Here is a 17,119-nt window from a genome sequence, read left to right on the forward strand (position 1 = left end):
TCCAAAGTCAAAGAACTCCAGAAAGATATGGGTTGACCAGAAGTATAAAAGTGGTTTTTTAATAACTTCTCGGAGACGTGGATAGGAACTAGCTCTTTGGGTTCCCCAAATAAGAAGGAATAGCATGAATTAACAATGCAAATTGTGACTAAAATTCAATGCATGAAAAGGTGCTAATAAATTGGAATATATTTCTTCATATGCATTACTAAAAAAATCAAAATAACTCACTGAATTGAAAGCCATTGACATTCAATAATATTTTAAATCATACTTTGTGTTTACGTACATTTTTCATTTAAGCATCTTAGAAATCTAAAAAAGTTACCTTAGGTATGAGTGTTGAAGTGTGTTCAAAACAGAAGGGAAAAATGACATGAGATAAATTGTGCAATACTAGGAATCAAGAGTAAAATTTAAGCTTGGATTTCTGTTTAAAAAAATCTATAAACAATCTGATTTGCTGGACAACAGGTACTCTATTATTCAGAGATAATGGAACTTTCAGATAAAATATCTTGCATAAACAGAAAAATGCACTTGTATTGGCTTAATCCAAATTGTCCAAAATGAATACCACATAAATTCACAGTTATTTTATTGAAAGTGCTTCATTATGATTAGGAAGAAGGCACTGTTGAACAGAATCTGAGAACACAAATCCTAGGCTAAGAACTGAACAGAATGAAAATCTGTATGGTGGCAGAAAAAAAAACAAAACCAAACCAACAGTTTTATTGTCTGTTGCCTATCAGGCATTACATTTTATATTGACTAAGATCATAAATACTCAATTTTCTTCAAAAGTGGTAACATGTACAAGCATAGTGCTCTAACCATTTAAATTAGTTGTGACTTTAAAAAAACCCAACACTCCTCCCAGACAATGTAAGTATTTTCCAAATTTCTGTAATCCCTGATGCCTTAAGCCCATAATGGCTTTTTTATTTTTATACCTTATAAGTTTTATAAGTAATAGAAGTAGATTTTAGAAACCCTTTCTCCCTCCTCCCTGTAGCACCCCTTAGTTTATACATTCCATACTCCCTATATCACCCTACCCCCATATCCAGTAGATGATGTTTAGTCTTTTAGTCAAGGCAAGCCTGTCTTGTTTGGAGAATGCTTGTATCTTGGCCTAAACCGCAGGACAGAGTCAAAGAACTGGGTCACCCTGCTCTCTGTACGCTGAAGATGACGAAGATGATGAAGAGGGGGTCCCAAAAAGCACCCCAGACCCAATTCCGAGAGGCGGGCCAGGGGGTGGACCAGGCCAAAAGTTAGAGGATGGACACACTTGGGATTGGCCAGATATTGCTATAAATGTAACATCTTGGGCACAGCCCGGCGCGCGCCGTGTAACATCTATTGCCTTGGCATAATTAAACCCTTTCTTATCTCACCCCAGCTTACGGCTCCTGAATTTTTTTCGTAACACCAGCTGAGCAGGCATCATCCCCATTAGCATATCCTTTTGCTAAGACAGTTTCAGTGGTACAAGAAAGAATTTGAAGAATGATTACATGAATTAATAAAATAGGTATTTCCATAATACTTCATACAACTCAATATTTTCATTAAATTAGTACCCAAGGGATTCCAAGAATGTGGGAGTTACACTAGCAAAAAAAAGATTAATAGCCCACAACATATTCTTTCCATTTGACTGTGCTTATGCAATTTATTTCACTATTTTATTCACTGCCAATATCTTCAACTTGAGTAGGAGTAATTTCATAGGACCAATGAAATAACATTATCATGTACATTTTTTGAGTCAGTTTAATTTTTTTTGAAATGCCAGACCATATAATTATGAAACAGTAATTTAAAAGTGTTCACATAAATCTGGTTGAAATTTACAATTGATCATTAATTTACAGTTACGCTGACCTGAGCAAAGTGGCATCATCCAAAAGGAATTGCTTTGTAATTCAAAGATGTGGTGTTCAGACCTCAGGGTCTGAGTCTTTCAGGGTATTTGCTCCAGATTAGCTCCCATGGACTAAATGTTGATCGGGTAGGTAGATGTGGTAGTTTGGCCTAGGCCTTCCTTGGTGACCAGCTTGTAACCAAGGAAGTGCCCAGATTTACCCGGTATTCCCTACGATTTTTACGTAAACTGGGGTATAAGAAGAAGGGATGAAAGACCTTCGCTCTCTTTCCTTCCAGCGGCTTTGGAGGTGCAGATCTCCCTGTGTTGAGTCTGTCGGCTTGGAGAGTGAGGCCTGGTAAGGCCTTGTCGACCTTGGAAGGCGAAGGTTGCCGGCAGTCGCTCCAGCGTGACTCTCCATTGTCCCAAGGAGAGTAGTAAGATATTCTTTGTTAATTCTTTTAGTTGATAGACCTTGGGTTACTGATTGGGATAATATATATATATATTATTTTGGTTTTTGTTCTTCCCTTCCCCTTTCCCTTTTCCCTGAGAAATTATATATATATTTCAACTGTATATAACTGTAAATATAAGTGTAAATATATTTATATACATTACTTTGTCTCCCTCGTTTTCGGTTCTTTTGGTTTTTTTTTTCCCCCTCTTCTCCCTTGATTTGGGGTGGGGGGGGGGGACTCCTTGTGGTAAGGTTTGGAGACTTGGCAGGGAGCCAGCTCCAAACCATAACAGTAGATCAAGTACATTCCTGAAGAAAAGGAATCCTATTTGCATGCTCCAAGACCACCTGAGAATGGTAAGTGACAATAATCAGAAGTACACTATTGCTCTGAATTAACACACTAACACAGATGTATTTTATGCAGTATGTAATGACCTGGATACCTTTCAAATACCATAGGTTTCTTTTCTTCCAGTGCTATTTTCTTTTGTGTTTCACTAATACACAACAAGAAGAACAGAGAAGGTTTATAAGCAGTTGTGTTATATCTACACACAAAAATTACCTTGGAGACCTTTTTCACTAAATGCCTTAGAGCTTTATTTTTGACTGTTCTATAATGTTTACTGTTTTTTTCCTAAGGAAATGTGAATTTTAAGCCTTCTTGCCTATCACAGTAATTTCTTACCTCTGTGATTTTTGTATTGTCTCCTGTATCAGTCACCTTTACCGGAGTTGAACGTTGAGAAACAGCACCCTCATCTTCTTTATCTGTCCCAGAATCATCTTCAGAACTACTTGAGACTGCTTCCTCACTTGGGGGTGGAGGAGCACTAGCAGCTGTTTTGCGCTGCAACACGGTTTCTTCTCTGTTATTTTTGTTCCTATTAGGAAAGGCAGTGCGTATTTATGAAATCAGCAAGACATTAACAATGAATACTTAAAATTCCTAATCTCAGTTACGGTCTTTCTGGGGAAATAAATTCTATCCTCTGGAACAAGTTGTTGCTCATCTTTTGAAATCCCCAATTGATTTCTTTTCTTCAATCTCTTTTTATTCTGGGTCATTTAAAGAGAGCCCAAAGGATTATATCAGCTTTTCTCCACCAATCCTCTGATTCGTTACTAAAATCCCTCCCCCCAACTGAATAAATAAAAAGGAATAAAAATTAATTGAGATATAATATCTTTGGTTTTGATCCAGGAAAAAGTTTTACTTTCTGAGTAACAACAATATCTACTCCAGTAGCTTTCTTAATCTTGGTCCCAAATCCTAATGATAATGTCACCTTTTTCCTTTCTTTTCCATAACTCTCCCCTCAATTTATTTCTTTAACTAGTAACATTTCTTTATGCAGTATTTCTCACTCCAGAAATTTCAGTCAATATAAAGAGGTGCTTTATTTGTATGAAGACTTCAAGAGGCAGTGTTTAAACATAAGTAGGCTAACATTGTGTTTAACAGTATATGCTCTGAAAGGTATACATTACCCACCAGAAATTATACTACATCCTTTGCATCCTTTCCTACTGGCCATAGAAGGGTATGTGGTTGCACTTTCCTCTAAGACACTGTCACAATCTTTCAGGGAAGGCAGTTAACAAATAGACATTAACTAATGAATAGACGGTTTATAGACAAATCCCTGGAAACAGGGAAGAAACCTCTCCTTCTTGCTGCAATAGCTGTCCATGTGTCATTAACACTGTGCATGACTTAACTCTAAAGGAAGACAGGAGCATGCTAAGAGGCTATGAAAACAGCATACAGCGTGGTGCAAATGCTATTTTGAGTTGCAGGTCTAGTGTTCTCATGAGCACCACTTGAACTCTAGAGGAGCACACTGTGACTGTTACAAAGATGTCAAACTCATACAGCAGTTTACCCCTGTACTGAATTAGCTAAACTTTATATGCTCAAGGAACATGTATAAGCAAGCAGGAGAGTTCTCCCAAAGGAGGTCTGAGAGCATACTCCACCCCCAAGAATTCTTACACAGGAACTTACCACAGCAAGTTTAATTTCTGACTAAGCAGAACCTGACATTTTGTTAGATTGAAGTTTACAGAAAGTTATGAAGACAAAAGCATTTTTTTTAGAGAAAATTAAGCTTATCTTCCCTACTTTTCTAACTGAGGTGAAGGTCACAAGAAAAGCAGTTCTTTCTGAAAGCAGAAGAATGGAGTAAGTAGCCAAACACTGATAACAGTGTTCATAGAATCACAGAATATGCCAAGTTGGAAGGGACCCATCAGGATCATCAACTCCACTTCCTGGCCCTGTGCAGGACACCCCAAGAGTCACATCATGTGCCTGAGAGCGTTATTCAAACCCTTCTTGAATTTAGACAGGCTTGGTGCTGTGACACTACCCTGGGGAGCCTGTTTTAGTGCCACCCAGTGTTATCCCCACCCCACTCCCAGCATGTACTCAGAAGAGGCCAAGATCTAACTGTCCAGAACACTTATGGACAAGAAGGGATAAACAAACCCTTCAGAAATGTCATAGATCAAAAGATGATGACAAATGTGCAATGCAAAGGTTCCACCTCTACCAAAGGTTAAATATGGGTAAGGCGGAAGAGTGAAGCCACCTTTTACTCTACTATACAGTCAATGCAGAGCAAGCTTTATGAGTAATACCAGGGAGTCGTGGAACGTGGCTTTAATTGAGATGATTTTCTGTGTCGTAACAATCCCTAAAAATCACAGCAGAGAGATTAAGGCAAAGTGCCTCATAAAAATGTAAAATAGTCAAGTATTTAATGTAATATCTTAAGACAAATTAGTCCAAAATCCGACGTTATACCAAAGCGGAAGAATAAAGCTTCTCCTCAAAGTATCATAAACTCACAATTCTCAGCAGAGATAAACTGTACAACAATTGAATAGTCTTCCTGTTTATTCCCAGGGAACATCAGTAGCATTAAATTAGGTTCTACTAATGATAAGCATAGTCTACTCTCAACATTTATTGGCAATGAGATCAGAGCACAACATGAGACAGTCAAATGTCCTAGTGTTTAACCAAACAGCAAGTTTCCAGAGGAACTTATCATGTTATGACTGCACAGGGTTAGTCATTAGTGACAAAAGGTTTCCTTCGTATCAGGTATCAAAGATAGAACAAATTCAGGAAGAGTCCACACAGCCCTTGTGTGATACAGCAGATCAAACACAGCAATGGAATAAACAGAGTAACAAAGCAAGTCCAGGATGCAAAAGCAGCTAAATGAAGCATTCATTTGTCCCAATAACTGCTGCTGAATTGTTTTGTATAATTTTATCTGTAAATATTTTAATAACCCTTTTAATAAAAAAACTATGCTGAAATTGGCATTTATTGCTGTTTCAGGATATGTTCTATTTATGAAAAAATTATCATTCCTAAAGACAACAAGAATATACGCATTCCTGTCATCTCCAATAGAGAATGAAGTTGCCACCACTATGAAGTGGTGATCAAATTTTAATAACTTCTGTATATTATATATAAAAATTTTCTCATGAACTTCACTTACAGGAATATGAGAAAACAGAAAATATTAAACAAGTCTGAATTAAGAATTCCTAGTGTCAAATAAAAATCTCAATTTAGACGTGATTTTCAAGGTGTACAATTATACGTTGGTGTATAACACCAATGAATTATTTCCCATGTAACACAGAATGTGCTACACAGACACACACATAGAGTTTATATATTTTCTTTTAAATTTCATTACTATTAAATCAGAACAAAATTTCCCATTTCACACTTACCCTAACACAGATTTTCCAGTTTCATCAGGTTTACGAACAGTAAATGGACTGGGATCAATTCCCACATTCTTAGGCATAAAATCTCTGCCAAAATAGTAAGGCAAAACTGTTAATGAGCAAAGTTCAACACATAAAATTTTTCAGTTTTCTGGAAGAACAACCTCTAACATCTATCTTTGAATTAAAAAAAATCATTATAAAAAGAGATATCAAGTTCTAACTTCATCTTTGCAAGTTACATATATTAGGTATTTAAAAAGCTTTCAGTTGCATTATTTAGTCCCATAAAACAGCAGCAAATATCACCTCCTGCCAAAGATGCTAAAACAATGTGCTTCATTCCTGTGCTGAAGAAGCCCTGTAACTCAGGGCTTCATACATTGTTTTCAAAATGCTGCCAGCACTCAAATAGGGTCAAAAAGGTACATTAAACATAATCTCCCTAGAAGTCTGCAGCTAAAGCATGATTCAGATTATTCTCAGAATATCCAGCTGATTGCTGACAACAAAAAACCCTCAAAATATCTGGCCAGCTGTGAGAACCAGATGAACTGAAGAAAACAACTGTAAAATGAGAGCAGAACAACTAGAAAACAATTGTGTTGAAGGTAGGCTCTGTGATCAGAGTCCACAGAGAAAAGTTAATTTGTCAGCCTTCAAGTGCCCAAACATCAGACACTCCATAATGGAAAATAATTGGAAATTTAAGCACTATTTTAAACAGACTTTTTTTTAGAGTAACATTTCCATGCAGTACTGTGACTTAGTTTTGAGAACTTTGCTAAATTCGAAGTTACACATATTTAACCCAATAAATCAAATGCACATTTAATTCACACCAAATCAACTTCTACTCAAGGATTTAGAGCCACAAAACATCCTAATATACCGTGTAGAATTGGTCATTGCCAAGCAGAAGGTCTCATCAAAACTGCTCAACTCATATGGCCTAAAAAACTCATTGTGGATATCAATTTCCTCTTCATATTTGTGGAACTTCTTTACTGTCAACTTGCGTCTGTTTTCAGCACATGTCACTGGGGAGAAAAAAATAATATTTTTACTAACAATTACTGACTCTTGCAAAAATCTAAAAAAGCCTGCTCACCTAGTCACCCTACCAGGCATTTTTTTCTACAGTCATGTACCCCCTGAGACATGGAAATATGACATGAAGAAGATGCATTGCATATCTTCAATATATATACATTATCAACCATCATAATTTGATTTCCCTTCATGATGACAGTTCCTAATAAAAGATGCTTCACAGTACCCTAGACAACTAAGACATACTAGCTCTACCATGTCATCTGCAACAGGAATGTAACCACCAGCATAGACTATAAATATATGTTAGTATGGAAGCAAAAAGAAAAAAAGAATGAAGTGTGCCCTGGCTCATAAACAGATGGAGGTCAAGTTTTATCCAATTAGGTAGCTCTTGCAACCTGCATTTGGAAAATCATGTCTCATTAGGAGGAAAAAATAAAAAAGTATTTAGCAATCATTATACGGAAAGTTTTGGTTTTTTTCAGATTTGGGATCCAATACAGTTAAAAATCATTAGTAACTAAAATTTCTTTTTCAAGATACTCTTGCAAGGCAAGGAGAAAATACAGTTCCTACCTTCATCAAAAGGAAGAGGTAAATGCTTTAGCACACCTGTGGTCCACCAGTAAGTATAGCTACAGGAAAAACAGAAACATGGTTGATACAGAAGATTTGTATCCAGTCTAAACATTTGCACATAACATCTACCCATCCATACAGTGCCATTTCAGCAAACGCTGCTTTAAAATTCAAGCATGAAAGAAAGTAAATAATTATCCTTGGATGGAGGATTTCAACAGGCCCCTATTTGATTACTTTGCTCTCAGGTTAGGAAATTTAAACACATGAAGCTCTGTACATGTATGGAGGGAAGAGTGCCTACCTCTACAGTACTGAAAATTAAAGTCTTAGTACATATAGAAGGTATTTATGTATTTCTTTTGTTCTGGTCTTTGGGGAGGGGGAAAAGAGGCATCTCCTCCCACTTGTTATTTAGATCCTAAAATTTAGAAAAAGGGTATGAAGAAATGAAGGTCAATATAAATAAAATAATAAAATAAATATTACTATTTATATTATTATTATTAATATTTATCATTATAAATATGATAATAAAATCAGATGATTGTCAAAACATCTGATTTCTACACATAGAAATACATTTTGAGGTAACAGCTGTCCTACATCTGAGAACTGTATGTTGGCATATCTAACAGCAAAATTCAAGCCCTGCTTGAAGCTTATACAGGATTTCTGTAAAACAACAAAGGAAGTCAAGGAACATTCATAGGATAAAGCATGTTTTATCTTTCATTCATGTTTACACATTTTTATTATCTCTTCTCAAATATACTTTAATTTCTTCTCTAAATTATTCTGATAGATTCTTCTATTTCATTATAGGGAATGAAAAGACAATTGTGTTCACTGATTTTTATTTCAAATATGTATGCATTCACAATACTGTGAAGGCTGTAATCAGAGTATTAATGTGGTTATCTCCTACTCATGTCAATGTAGCCATCTGGAGCAAACACAATGGATATATTCCCACACCCAGAGATAGACTTGTTAGTGAGATTAAGCAGATAGTAAGAACAGTCAGGGAAACACACTTCAGTTCCAAGAACTGTGTGTGTCCTAGACAGAAAGGAATGGTCCTGCCTCTCCTCCAAGTCCAGTATCAGGCCACGCTAAGCAAGCTATTTTCTCTGGTACCTTCAGAAGTTATGCAGACATACCCGGTTCTGATGCCCGCATAAATGATATGTAACACGGCAACACAAAGTCTCCTTTTCAATATTCAGTGTGCTCTCATGTGACCCACAAATTGCATAAAAGTAATATATGAAGCTCATTACTAAATCTCTTCTTTTTAATGGAGAGGCAATACAATATAGAAAAAGCACAGATAGTCAAAAGAAGTTTCAATGACAGGAAACATCATCTTCCTTCTCTTTCTATATCCTTGATATCATTATGAGTTTTCATTATTTCTTTTGCTGCTGTGCCCAAGGAATCCAAAAGAGGGACTGCACATACAAGCAGGAAGAAATTACATGAAGTACATGTCCAATAGTTTGGTAGAAACAAAAAATTACTTAGAAGAGTTTTTTTCACCTATTTATTTCACCTAGTTATTACATGGAGGTATCATTTTGTTCATAGGAGGAAACATCTTTGTTTTTTACTGTAACTGCTCAGAAGAAATTCTGCCAGAATGAAAAGTAAAACTAATTAACAAGTAACCAAAGAGTATCAACAATTTTTTTAATATTCCACCTCATTTGAGAACAGTATCTGTGACAAATAAGAGACAGCTGTTTAACAGAGAACAGATGAAAGGGAGACTAGAACATTCTCACGTTTGCGATGTATCAACAGAAATAATTTTTGACACACAATAACGTTCAGAACCAGTAAGCAAGAAAATTAATATTGCATGTTTCACGTATGCCTGAAATAGCACTTGGCTGTACGGCTCATATGAGCTATCATCAAGAGAAGCCTCAGGAGCCAATACAAAAGGATTGAAATTTAGGAACAGCCACATCATATGCCAGCTGCCGTGACGGGTTAATGGAATAAGCAGCCAACAGGGATTGATTGCACTGTTTAAACACTTGCAATTTGCCCCAGACAAAAATCTAAATGCAGATATTCAGATCTACCATTTGTAATAAAGAGCTTTAAGACTCATGGAATGAACAAAGATAAAACCGTCAAAATTCCTAAGAGATTATTTAGTTGAAAGTCTAGTGCTGTCCTTTTTGTTAAAATGGATTTTTCTTAATGCACAGTATTTATAATCCTCAACAAAATAATTTCACATTGTGAAGCACTCAAATTACTTTAAAATTTTTATACTTTATTACTTCTGTATATTACCATGCAACCATGCAGTGGAATGCAAATGAAGAAAAGTAGCCTTCAAAACAGGCTAGACATGGCTGAAAGGAAGGTAGAAAATCATGGGTTTCTTGGTATGCACAGCTGCAAACTAAGTACAGTACACAGAAAAATAAACAAATGTTATCCTCATCACCTAATCTCAAATTCAACAAATAATAAATCTGAAAATCAAGAGTGAACCCGAATATTGCTTAATGAAAGTGTAGTAACTGTACTTCAGTAAATTAGTGAAGCATTTTGCACTGCAGGATAGAAATTCATATGAAATTAAACTTCCTTTTTCAGTGCAATAGCAAAAGAACACATTAAAGAAGATCCTTCAAAACACTAACATTCAACATTTTTTGGTAATCTCTTGAAGGTTTTTTTTAAGCTATTGTAAAAACTTAAAAAACAGTAAGCAAGTTTTTGACAGGCTGACTAAATTATTTGATTAACAACAGATGTCTTTTAAAATTTATTAGAGCAATATCAAACAAAACAAAAAAACAGAAGAGCAAAATACCTTTGCCTGGTCTGTGACAGACTGAGGGTGTTCTTGTGATGCAAATAAAAATCAGTGGGAAGTTCCCAGAGATGTGGTTTTCCTTCTGAAGGCTTGAATACTCCCAGAAAGAGATTGATAGAATCTTGCCTGTCTGCATCTGTTAGACAAGAGGTACAATTAACATCAGGAACATCGCACAGCTCAAGCCCATTCAGACATTGGTCCTCAGAGTGCGTATACACCGTGTATACAGAGAAGCCCCTGTGACCTCTGGGCTTCAAGCAGCACCAATGGAATCTCATTTAGACCAGACCTTCTGCCACACTGCAGTGCACCTGGGGCTGGTGGCAGCACTGACTCTTTGCTTGGCTTCTCTCCCAGAAGCCAAGGCTTTGCAGAAGTAAGACCTCACGCTGCAGCTCCATCTCCCACCTCTGTATATATGTGTATGCATGAAGCATGTGCATGTATTTATGCATGGTTCAGGAAATCTGACACATTGTGCTGAATTTACTGCAACCTAAATAACTCAAGAATGATTTAATGAAATTAAATGGTATCCATACAATACAAGTTTACAACAAAACACAAAAATTATTAATTCTTTAGGGTTTTCTAGCCAAAACATAGTCAGTAAAATGATTAAAATTCACAAACACCTTTTAATAATTTGGACTTTTTTCCTGTTGGTTTAAATCATTAATTTCTCTTGTCATATTTTGAATGCCACCAAATAAAATAAGGCAGGTGCTAAAATCCAGTAGCACATACCACTGTAGATGAAGCATGGTAAGAAATGTCATTCATTTATATCTTTGAAATCCCTCTTCCTGCCTAGTTGCAGACAAGATGAGTTACAACAGATATGAAGAAACACTAGAGTCAAATGAGGGCTCAGGGATGGTGAACTGTATAAAGACTACTTTGCAAGCAGAGTCATAGAGGCAGAAGAAGGCTTGCACTCAAAAGATCTTCAGGTATGGGGGAATGTGTAGAGAACTGTGCTCTATTTGTGCATGTGGAAAGCTCTTCACTCTTATTTGCACTTCAGTAATCATCAGACAAGGAATAGTTCAGACTAGTTCAATAGATAGGGTTACTCCTTCAGTTCTCTCCACGTTTCAAAAAGAGTACTATGAGAGTTGAGTGTTGCTTTACCAATACACTCCATCAAAAAGATAAAGTCTCAGTACACCAGAAAGCAGGTAAAAAAATAGGCAGAGTCCACAAAACAGTGGTGTGACAGAAGAAAGTTGATTCCTGGCTACCACCCAGGTTTCAGTCAATACCTCTTTCTCCCCAGAATTCAAACATCTCTTCCCTTTGTGCAACAAAAAGCATTTTTTACAAACACAAAAGCAGCTGACAAATTAAGTGCTGTGTAGAAATGTGATGACAACAGGATTATAAACAGCCACATAATGTAAGAGGGTAAGACATCAGGAACAGGGAAAAAAAGGGGAATCTCCTAATGTTGCTTAGCTTTCTTCACTATTTAGAGGACCCTTCATCTGGATTTGGGCCATTTCTTCCTTTTCTATGTACTCATACTCCCTCCAGATACATTTATTGTCTCTTCAGAGCTCTGTTCCAAGAAGACACTTATTTTTCTTTCTTTATTACTCCTCACCTTCCCATTTTTCTTAAGAGGATCAACTTATAAACATAAACTCTTCCACACAGTAATACTCAAAAGCATATGTAGGTCCTTATAGTTTGCAAGCTGTATTGTTTCTGCAAAAGTGTCACAATTTAACCAAGACATAAGGAGAGAATGAGGAAGGCCAAGAATACAGTAAGAAAGCTGTGCAGAAAGAAAACTCAGTAAAAAGGTCTGAACCTCCCCCAGCCAAAACAACCTTGTTGAGGGTACTAAGAATTAAAAAGAAAGTAAAAGTCACAAGCAGTAAAGTGTATTTTTTCTTCCTGATAAGATATTTAGTGTGTGGCTTAAAGAAAGTGCTGAACAAACCCTTAAGAAAGCTCTCGAAGCGTAGAAACTGGAGGAGCCTTAAAGACAAAATTAATTAACAGGAGCAAACAGGTCAACACTCGTGGTAATTTCTGAAAGCTAAAAGGATAGATGAGCCTCCTTTGTTCATTCCACTGTTTCATCTGCCAGGAACAGAAGGTATACTGAAATTGTTAACTAAATAATTGTAAAATAATTAGACTGAAACAAGGTAATACAGTTCACAAACTATCTCACTAGTTATATGACAGATGCTAAAATGAAATAAATCTAAATGAAATTTGTTGTGTGAAAACCGGGTTGAATTTAAACTCATACCAATTGAATTAATTAATTCATTGTCTGAAATGGTGTATAGCAGCAGTTCATTAAAGCAATCTTACCTTTCTTTCATAGCAAAAAATGACTGCTGTTAAATGTTACATTGGTGAAGGACTAAAACTCTCCTCTGCATTTAATGTTTCAATTATGGAGTTGTGTTTTAAACTTAACAGAATTACAGGACAATGTCTTTCTACCATCTTACTTCTCAACTTATAATTTAAAAGTAGGTAAAACCCCATAATGTTAAAGATTCTTTGTGCATAAGTCTTCAAGCTGGCACAAACGTATGTGTGATAGTTAACTTGAAAGGTCATAATCCTCCCACTGCATTACATTAATGGTTGAACAATTTAATCACTTAATTTTGAACAGAAATAGTGAAAGCTTTTGCCTTGCTTTGAAATACTAGCCAGAGAAAAGAGAATACTGAGTTTTTCAGATCAATTTTCTTATCTAGACAATAAAAAAAGAGAACATGTCAGTACACTAGGGAATGTAAAAGGACAAACAACTTTTCTCCCTTCATTGCTAGCACTGAATGCTATAATTATATGCAAGCAAGTAGAAAGACTGCACTGATTTTTCAAAAGATACTGTAATGTACGTGTATACTAGCACATATTTAAGACCATTTGAGAAATTAGGAATTGAAATGGCCAGTTAATTGAATTAGCTTAAAATAATTTACTGCTCTCAATTTGAGTTTGCAACTGCACCACACGACAAATTACTAAATCATGAGAGATTCAGCACATATGGGACTATAACGTCCCATGACTAAAAGGTTATGGTAATTAAGTTTCCTTTCTTACAGCACTACAAGGTAGTTTTCTATGTTGAGTCCTGTTTGTGGATAAATAGATTATTCCAGATTTCAGAAGTTTATGCATGTTGCAACTCTTAACACTGAAGTCTGTGACATCACATTACTTTCTAAAAGGCATAAAAGCCAGAAGAATATTATTTGGAATGCTATTTCCTAATTTCTCCGACAATTACAAATTAAAGAAAAATGTTAGAATTCAGCTTACACCTAACTATTTCAGTGACTGGCATAAAGGTGAACAGCTTCAGAGATTTGTTCCATCTTCTATGTATTGTGACAGGTGACACTGCAAGTGTGCTACCTTTTGCTCATAACAATTGATGAATTCATACCTTATTGCCAGTGCAAACAGTAAGAGGCCATATCACTGAAATAAAACAAGCTCTGCATTTCTCAGGCAAATATGATACACGAATTACATGATTTATACTCAGAAAAGTACTCAGAATGGTGAGCTCTCACATTATGTTACATACACAGAAGCAATAATTTCAGCCAAAGAAATCAGAGATTACTAAAGTATTTCTAGCCTTTGTTCAACTTACTGGTTTAAAGTTCACATAGTCTAATAATTGCAGCCTACTAGGAAGAGGAAAAAAAAGTACTTTCATCCCTGGCTATGCAGCTTTTGTGAAAAACAGTAATAGAGGACTGACAGTATTTATAATACAGTAGCACTCAATATTTTCCCTTTTGACATGTCTTACACTGTCCTTTGATCAATCTTTTAGACCTTTTTCATGGTTTCTAAAACCACTAACTTTCCTTGTTTTGCTTTGTTATTTTGCATAAGGTATGGCTCAGCATTTTTAAAAGAGGTTTCCCCTTAGCAATGTTTCTCAAAAGAAGGTAGAATACTATCAGTGTTCCAATGATGAGTGATACAAGCTAGTAAAGGAGTAAGTTAATGTTTTACAACTTATTTAACTGAAAAAAACAGCTTATTTACTTGGTGGACCTTGATTTTTGAATTTAATTTTGTCTTTTCTACCACAGATTTAAAGTTTGTAGCTCCTATTCATACAAAATAATACATGCATTACAGCTTATTTTTTGTTTTAAGGCCCCAGAAACATCACAAGAAATAGCACACATGGAGCCTTCTACTTGTGTTTACATTTACCAATTTTCCTTCTATTTGCTGAAAACATTCTGTCCATCATTTTAACAGCTCTGTAAAAGCCACCTGCTTCTCTACTGATCTACAAATGTCACTGACAGATTCAGTGCTATATGTGCACATTTTTAAATAATCCTTATATTAATTCACTAACTTTTAACAAATAAGGCTGCATACTATAACACAGGATAAATAAGTATTTCATCAATACCTATTTCAGAATACCTATTTGATATCCATCAGATGTTACTGAATTATTTGGAAATTTTAATATAGAGGATCTCTGTCATAAGATCATAGTAAAAATTATTGAAACATCACAAGTAAGATGCTTTGAAAATAATGGCTTAAAAGAAAGCAGTTAAAATTAAATTTACCTGAGAAAGCATTACTGTAATATCTTGAGAGTGTTTGCATAATATCTTTGGAATGCTGAGTCCATGGAGCTATCTTTCTATATGTTTTTACTCTGTGGACAAGCTGAGACCCTCCATATTGCAGAGAAAGCGTGTCTCCATGATCTTCATATAATTCTTCAAATAATCTGAGGGAAAAGCAAAATGTGTCATCTATCAAACTTCTAAATAGAATTTTTTGAAGAGAAAATATAATAAAGTTTTGCAATAATCAAGTCTTTCTGCAAATGCAATAAATTTTCTTCTCCTTTATTCAGATAAATATTTGAAAATTTTATTCAGACATAATAATTACTAAGAAGGTTTAGACGTTGAGATTTTCATTAATTTTTAATATAACAGAACACATTCACACCACAGAGTATGCAGTGCTGTAGATTCAGGGAAAAGATTAACATGTCCCACTAGTCCCTGAGGAGAAAATACCCCAAACCAGGGTATTTTAAAAACACTAAATGGGACAGAACACATCAATATCTCAAGGGTACATTTTCTGTCAAGTCCACTGGGAATGAAGTTAGCATAACCTTGCAAAAATCTCCCTAGAGACAATAATGGTGGCTCAGAGGTACAAACCAAATAAACTTGACTTGTTAGAAAAGTGTATAGCAGCCAGATAACATTTGCTGTAGCTGGGAGATCACAACATAAGAAGAAGGCAGAAAGAGCTGGCTAAGAACTGACTTGACCGAGGAGAGCTGGCTAAAAAGCAACACAGTCCTCAGCATCAGAAAGTTGACAGTATCCAAACTGGGAGCAGTCCAAATAGCAAAAATTAAAGAAGCTTCCCATCAATAACAAAAACAAGACAACAGCCTCAGAAAACAAGACTCTCCTAAACAGATGACACCCAGTTTAAAACCAAAAGATCGAGAAGTGCTTCTCAGAAATGGAGAGTATGGCCTTGCTTGAGCAAGACAATGACAAGGATGACATTTTGATAAAAGAAGCTGGAATTTTAGTTAGGAGACAAAAAATGAAAAAGGAAAACCAAAAACCGAAAACAAAACCCAGAAAACGCAACCATCAAACCTGGGGAAATGTATTTCCCATCAGTATAGGAAGACACAGTAACTCAGGCATCTGCACGTAATACCTGTAGAAGAAAGAAGTCCTTAAGAAGTGAAAAGGAAGATAGAAACAAACAAAAATAAAATAAAATAAAATACCCACCAAAACAAAAAACAAAAGCATTTCCTTAAGAAAGTTTCCAACAAAGGGACAGTATTGCATAAGTAACCTAGCAACCATCTGACTGAAGTTCTCTTCAAAAGGTTCTGGATGAAGAACACTTATCTGAGCAGCAAATCAATTTCTGCAAAAACCAAATAGCTGTCCAGCAAATCTTCTGTCCAAGGTCAAGTAAAATAATATCAATTAGGAGGAAACATCTGCTAAGTAACTTCTAAAAAAAAGAAAAAAAACACAAAACAACAGACAAAAAACCCCCAAAGAAATAACTCCAAACCCACTTGCCTCCACACAAATTGTTCAGAGTTCATGACACCACGTATGAGAATCTCATTTGTTTCTTTGGATTTGGTGGGTTGGTTTGTTCTTGTTTGACCAGCAATGCTGGTCAATTAAAAGTTAAAAAACTGGCTGAAGACAAGAACTGGCGGGTAAAAGGATAACTCTCAAAAATTTCCCAGTCAGGAATGGGGGATTGATGAACAGAGTTCCAATGACCTTGCAATAGAGGTTCATAGAAAGCAGACAACTTTAAATTCATTAAGGACACTGATCCAGTTGATTTGGAAAGGACTCACAGAATTAAATTACCCTTCCACAGCCTTAACACATTAAGCCTGCAGTCACACAAAGACTAGTCTTCCATAGAGAGAAAAGTTAACTACACATGATAAAAAAAGTTGCTAAGGTACACCTTGTTGTCTTATCTAGAAAATTTC

General features: G+C 35.7%; 1 protein-coding gene across 1 annotated transcript in view; it reads right to left on the bottom strand.

Moving 5' to 3' along the window:
- The window catches only part of FIG4 (FIG4 phosphoinositide 5-phosphatase), a 64,057-nt gene that overhangs the window by 16,465 nt on the left and 30,473 nt on the right, over positions 1-17,119 (bottom strand). Inside the window, exons 15-20 of the mRNA XM_027693397.1 lie at positions 15,171-15,337; positions 10,570-10,708; positions 7,728-7,786; positions 6,988-7,135; positions 6,099-6,182; positions 3,025-3,220 (exon numbers count right to left, since the gene is read on the bottom strand). Coding sequence (XP_027549198.1) covers positions 3,025-3,220; positions 6,099-6,182; positions 6,988-7,135; positions 7,728-7,786; positions 10,570-10,708; positions 15,171-15,337 — 793 coding nt within the window. The remainder of the gene's footprint in view (positions 1-3,024; positions 3,221-6,098; positions 6,183-6,987; positions 7,136-7,727; positions 7,787-10,569; positions 10,709-15,170; positions 15,338-17,119) is intronic.

The sequence above is a fragment of the Neopelma chrysocephalum genome, unplaced genomic scaffold (genome assembly GCF_003984885.1).
Source record: "Neopelma chrysocephalum unplaced genomic scaffold, ASM398488v2 Primary Assembly neopelma1_23, whole genome shotgun sequence".
Lineage (NCBI taxonomy): Eukaryota > Metazoa > Chordata > Aves > Passeriformes > Pipridae > Neopelma > Neopelma chrysocephalum.